Genomic DNA, 6,600 nt, shown 5'->3' on the forward strand with positions numbered 1-6,600 from the left:
TCTTCTTCTTCTTCTTCTTCTTCTTCTTCTTCTTCTTCTTCTTCTTCTTCTTCTTCTTCTTCTTCTTCTTCTTCTGATTGGATATTTTATTTACTTACATTTCAAATGTTCTCCCCTTTCCAGGTCTCTCCTTCAGAAACCCCCATCCCATTTCCCCTCCCCCTGCCTCTATGAGGGTGTTCCCCCACCCACCTACTCCCATCCTGGCATTCCCCTATACTGGGGCATTGAACACCCTCAGGCCCAAGGGCCTCTCCTCCCACTGTTGTCCAACAAGGCCATCCTCTGCCATATATGTGGCCAGCACCATGTGTATTCTTTGGTTGTTGGTTCAGTCACCGGGAGCTCTGGGGGTCTGGCCTGTTTACACTGTTGCTCCCTCCATGGGGCTGCAAACCTCCTCAGTTCCTTCAGTCCCTTCTCCAACTCCTTAATAGGGGACCCCCCTAGCTCAGTCCAATGGTTGGCTGCAAGCTTCTACCTCTGTATTTGTCAGGCTCTGGCAGAGCCTCTCAGGAGACAGCTATATCAGGTTTCTGTCAGCAAGCACTTCTTGGCATCCACAATAGTGTCTGGGTTTGGTGGCTGTGTATGGGATGGATCCCCAGGTGGGGCTGTCTCTGGATGGCCTTTCCTTCAGTCTCTGCTCCACACTTTGCCTCCATATTTCCTCCTGTGAGTATTTTGTTCATCCTTCTAAGAAGCACTGAAGCATCCACATTTTGGTCTTCCTTCTTCTTAGGCTTCATAATACACATTCTTAGCTAGGGATTGTGGTAATCCCAGGATTCAATAAGCCGAAGAAGGAGGCTTTTCATGTTAAAGCAGTGAATGAGATATGCAGTGAATTTGAGGCCAGCCTTGGCTATGTAACTGAGTTTACATCTTTTCTTTTTTGTTTTTCCTGTGATTTAGAGACAGGGTCTCCTGTTAAACAGGGCTGGCCTTGAACCCATCCTGTAGCTGAGGATGGCCTTGAACTTCTGATCCTCCTTCCTTCCTTCTGAGTGCCACCATAACTCAGCTCTATGCTGTACTAAGCGTGGAGAGCTAACTCTATTAGCAAATAGAATTCTAACCCAATTACAGGATCCTCCCTCTTGAATTTCCTAATATAACTCTGTTCTTAATGCTCAGTAGGACCACCATTTTTATCATGCTAAAGGTCCTCTTTCTTTCTTTCTTTCTTTCTTTCTTTCTTTCTTTCTTTCTTTCTTTCTTTCTTTCTTCTTTAATCCTCATTTAGATTGTCCTTTAAAAATGTTTTTAAAAGCTTGAATTACCATACTAATTATGCATATTTTCAAGGAACAATGTGACACTTTAATGCATGGCACCATGTACAGGTCATATCAAGGCGATTGGTATCTCCATTATCAGACATTATCATTTCTTTGTATTGAGAGCATTTATTTTGGGTTGTGGCTGATGTCTGTGGTGATGGTGTTGTTGTTGTTGGTGGTGGTGGGGTGTGTGTGTGTGTGTGTGTGTGTATGNGAGAGAGAGAGAGAGAGAGAGAGAGAGAGAGAGAGAGAGAGAGAGAGAGAGAGAGAGAGAGACTAAGTGGACCTGGCTATGCTGCCTCTACTCCTGAGTGCTGGGATTAAAGGCCTGTGGTACTATGAAGGCAGAGCATTTAGAGTTTTCTCTATCAATTGCCACAGTTATACAACCAAACATGAGAAGCTATCCCTCTTGGTCACATATATACTCTTAAAGATTTATTTATTTATTTATTATATGCAAGTATACTGTAGCTGTCTTCAGACACTCCAGAAGAAAGAGTCAGATCTTGTTACAGATGGTTGTGAGCCACCATGTGGTTGCTGGGATTTGAACTCAGGGCCTTCGGAAGAGCAATTGGTGCTCTTAACCACTGAGCCATCTCTCCAGCCCCACATATATACTCTTTATATTTTTGAAAATGATGTGTATTTTTTGCTTTTTTGTTTCACAATTTTGGTTTAATTTCCTGTGCTTTTGGTATTTGATACTTTATTCCTGCAAACATTCCTTTAAAAAAAGAATCATTTATTTTATTTTATGTATATGAGTACACTGTAGCTGACTTTAGACACACCAGAAGAGGGCATCAGATCCCATTACAGATGGTTGTGAGCCACCATGTGGTTGCTGGGAATTGAACTCAGGATGTCTGGGAGAGCAGTTAACCACTGAGCCATCTATCTCTCCAAACCCCTGCAAACATTCCTAATGATGGAGATAGAGGATAAGTTTACCTGCTTGTTCAACACATGTTTCTGTAGTTTACTCTGTGCCAGCAATGATGTTGGCATAACTACAAATTAAACAGAAGAGAACCATTGTCCTTGTGGAGTTTATACACTAGGAGAGAAGGGGTGAATCACAAGGAAAGTCCAGTAAGTAGATGCATATCAAATGGTGATGGGTAGCCTTTGGAAATGTCCAAGTGGGGGCTGGGGAGCACCTGTGCTTAAATATGGCTTAAGTTTTTAAAAATCAAGACTAAAAGCAGCAAGTCTGAAAGACTAAAGCAGCAAGGGAAGTTTTTAGGAATAGGTTCATGGGAAAGTGTAGAGAGTTTAGGATGTAGTGGTATCGCTCATTGTCATCGTTTTTAGGAACAGGTTCATGGGAAAGTGTAGAGAGCTTAGGGCTTAGTGGTATCGTTCATTGTCATTATGGCTCTCTTCTTGGTCCTCCTCCTCCTCCTCTTCATCCTCCTCCATTTACAAATTGCAATACAGAGGCACAGCAAAAGAAACACAGGTACCATGCAATTTTAAAGGGTGTCACTCCTTTGAAAAGTCATTTCCCAAAGAGACAAATGAGAAAAGGCTAAAATAAATGAGAATTATGTACATTGTGGAAAAAAAAAACCCCGAGGTCAATGATCTCGTAAACAAAATATGAAAATCTACTTAGGTAGGGGGCAGGACGAATGTCCCTGTGTGTCATGGGTGAGAAGAACAGATAGGTCGGATTGAGCCCAGAAGAATTGAGGTAGAACTATTTTGAGTTTGTGCTGGAAAATAATACTTTCTATTTTATAGTAAAACATATAGATTGTATAAGTAAGATAAAAGGAAAGGTCAGACTTTGAAACTATTCCTGCCTGATAACCCCTGAATCAGAAAGTAGAAATGAATGTTAATACCAGCACAAGACCAAGACCATATAAAAGTTGGCACTCCAAAGGAGCAGTCTTGTTAGGTGACTAACTCAGAAATGACTGCAAGGAAGTTGCTGTGGGAATGTTAGCAGAGACAGGATGGTTGAGGCATCTCTGGAGTGACTGAGGGCTTGTGACCAGTGAGTCAGGAGACTGCACCAGAGTCACCCAGAGCTCTTCCTGTTTCTTAGGTCGCCAAGGCAAGCCGGTTTAACTCTTCCACCTCACACAGAAATCACTGGTTTACAGGCTTTGAGATGAAACCAAAGTTGCCAAGACAGCCTTTAAACCCCCATCCTCTTGGATCCAAATCCTTGTCTTAGGTCACTAGGCTCTGACCCAAAAGGGAAAAAGCAGCTTCCAAGCGTGTGCTATATTTTGACTGTCAACCACATGCCAGGTGACAACAGTCAAGTCTGTTAGCCAACCAGTTCTCATCATAAGTTAGAATCTCATGGGGAGCTCCTTCTTTGGGGTATCAAAGAGATAAAGAACCCAGACCTCAGAGATTGGGGTTAAGTTGATTGCCGCAGATGGACTTTTCTGGGGTCCCAGATCTGCGGGGAACGGGTCTCTGGTTGCAGGTGAGCGAGGATTTGGCGAATGAGGGGTGACAAACAGACACGGACACAAGAGAGTGTGGTATCTGAATGCAAATTCTCAAACTGAGCATCAGACCATTTATACAGGATAAAATAGGGAAGTAAGTACACAAAATAGAGGAATGCAAACCTGGAGGGGCTGGCAGGAAACAACTGGGATAACATAAAATGTTTACAACTGGGATCAAAGACAGCCTCACCTAAAGACAATTCAAAGTCAGCAGCTGGGGGCAAGGGCTAAATCTCCAAGTCAAAGATCCTATAGTCCACCTTCCCCTTAGGCCATTGTAATGCTAGCGTATGGGTGTAAATTAGCTACCTGTGGTTCTAAGTATCTACCCTGGTGCCTTTAGATCACAGACTTCCTTTTTCCTCGAGTGGTAAACTCCTTTGTAGGGCAGTGACTAGCTGCCTAGACCCAAAGGTCAGCACAAGGACTGACTGGCCAGGATCTGATATGGCCATGTATTAAGGGAAAGCACATGAATCTGTTTCCCAACTAAAGCAAGGACGGACATTGGAACATTCGTATACAAAATGCCACCAATCTAGGAGACTGAGTTTCCTTGAACTTTTGCCTCAGGACAGCGCCCAGGTTTTTGGGGCCTGTTGGCGCCTGCCACTACTGGAAAGAATGTAGCAGTTCCGGGGAAGAACATGGAGGATGCCACCATTCCAGGAGACTGAGTTTCCTTGAACTTTTGCCTCAGGACAGCGCCCAGGTTTTTGGGGCCTGTTGGCGCCTGCCACTACTGGAAAGAATGTAGCAGTTGATAAGTGTGTTAACATCTAAAGACTAGAAGTGATGTGACGGCTGAGCTATGTTTGAGTGAGCAGGCAGCCTCATGCCGGGAGAGTTGACACCAGCCATGTGTAGTCCACAGTGCTGGACAGTGCGGCCTGAAGGAACAGCAGAATGTATGAGTGTGTGTGTGTGTGTGTGTGTGTATGTGCGCACACACACATCTGCATTTCTTTATATATATTTTGCTTTTACTGTCTTCTATTATTTTTGCACTGTTTTGACTTAACAATTTGTTTTGAATTCTGATTTCTCCAAAATGAAATTTTAATTTTAAGTGTATACCTGTTTGTCGGCGTGTATGCATGTGTACCATGTGTGTGCAGTGCCTAAGGACCTGAAGAGGGCTGCTGTTCTAGGAGCTGGAGTTACAGGTAGTTGTGAGTCACAGGACATGGGTGCCACAACCCAGAAGCCAATGTTCTTAAACTTCTGAGCCATGTCTCCAGCCTGATATCCTGCCTTTATTTCAATGCCACCCTTTCCTTTAGATCTGGCTTGCAATGACTCTCTTATCTTCTAATCAGACATATTACATGGGTTTTTGGGGTTTTGACGCACAAGTCCCCTGTTTTCGTCTCCTGGGCTTTTGACTGCTTGTTTGATATTGTTCACACCCCAGTTGCCTTGAGGCCTCAAGAAAAATCAGAACATATAGCCACATCACTTCTGAGAACATACAAAGGAATCTGAATCATAGAGGTACCACACCCACAATCAGTAGTATTCACAATAGCAAACACACGGGATCAGCTGAGGTGTCCATCAAAAGAGAGACAAAGAAAACATAGTGCAAACATCCAATGGAGCTTTACTCAGCCACAATGAAGAATGTGTGGAACTGGAGATCACTATGTTAAGTGACAGAAACCAGCCTCAGAAAGACAATGCTATATGTTTGCTTTCATCTGTGGAATATAGACTTTAAAACACCTGTAGCTAAGACATAAAAGTAGAAAGGAGACAATTTGAGAAGAAAGGGACCAGCAGGAAGAGGGAGAAAGGCCATGATGTGCTTGTGAGACTATTTCAGATGAGACCCTCCCCGCCGTGAACGAATTCTATAGCTCAGGAAACATCTGGGGACGAGAGGCACATAAGTGACCCTCATGCTGATATGCTGAAGATAGCTGTTCTGTTTCAGGTGGTTGGCAACACAACATCTGGAAGCTACAGTTACAGCATCCAGAAGAGCCTGGCTTTTGCTTACGTCCCAGTCCAGCTCAGTGAAGTGGGACAGCAAGTGGAGGTTGAACTACTGGGTAAAAATTACCCAGCAACCATTATACAAGAACCGCTGGTACTCACGGAGCCTGCCCGAGCCAGGCTTCAGAAAGATGGCAAAAGGACAAATCTTGAGAAAGGCCCGTCCCTGACAACCAAGTTGTAGCTGACAGAACTGCTCTTGGGTCCTGCTCCTGTCAGGATAAAGGTAGCCAAGACTTCACTTCAAAATCACCAAAATCCAGCTTGGTAGCTTTGTAAAACCTTTCCATTGTTTCCCAAGCATAATGGTTTGATGAATTAATGATTTGCATTGTCCATTTAAATGAGTTTAAGGCAAACGCTTTTTATTACTTTTATTGCTTTTTATTACTGGTGCTTATGAAACCCAATCGGAGAAACATTAGGTGTTTGCCAATATGAAATCATGATTCTAGTGGGATTAAAGGACTCTGTGATGTTAGGAATATGGTATGTGGCTGATAGCTGAGAACAAATGAATAAATTATGTTTCACAGAAACAGATGTAATGACAGGGACAGGCTTGCTTTATTGAGAGATTTCACCGTAAGTGGAAAAGTGATAGATTTAACGTTTCATAGCATGTCTTATCACTGTGTTACATACATCCTCATGCAGTGCTCTCAAATGTTCCCCAGTTTCTTCATGGCTCCTGCAGAAAGCAGCTCTAAGGACATTGTGGTTGCCTTTCCTAAGCCGCTTCCTACACAGGGGTTGCAGAGAGAAGAATCTCCCCAAGGAAACTGGACTTGTAAATTGCCAGAAACCAAGTTGAAGACTAAACAGATTATGCCAGC

The 6,600-nt window shown here is 43.4% G+C and overlaps 1 protein-coding gene across 1 annotated transcript in view; it reads left to right on the plus strand.

The window, feature by feature from the left end:
- Positions 1-6,312, plus strand: part of Dmgdh (dimethylglycine dehydrogenase) — a 78,230-nt gene extending 71,918 nt beyond the window's left edge. Inside the window, exon 17 of the mRNA XM_021208546.2 lies at positions 5,703-6,312. Within this exon, the coding sequence (XP_021064205.2) occupies positions 5,703-5,948 (246 nt within the window). The 3' untranslated portion in view covers positions 5,949-6,312. The remainder of the gene's footprint in view (positions 1-5,702) is intronic.
- The last annotated feature ends 288 nt before the right edge of the window (positions 6,313-6,600 follow it).

Source organism: Mus pahari, chromosome 11 (genome assembly GCF_900095145.1).
Source record: "Mus pahari chromosome 11, PAHARI_EIJ_v1.1, whole genome shotgun sequence".
NCBI classification, from domain to species: Eukaryota; Metazoa; Chordata; class Mammalia; order Rodentia; family Muridae; genus Mus; species Mus pahari.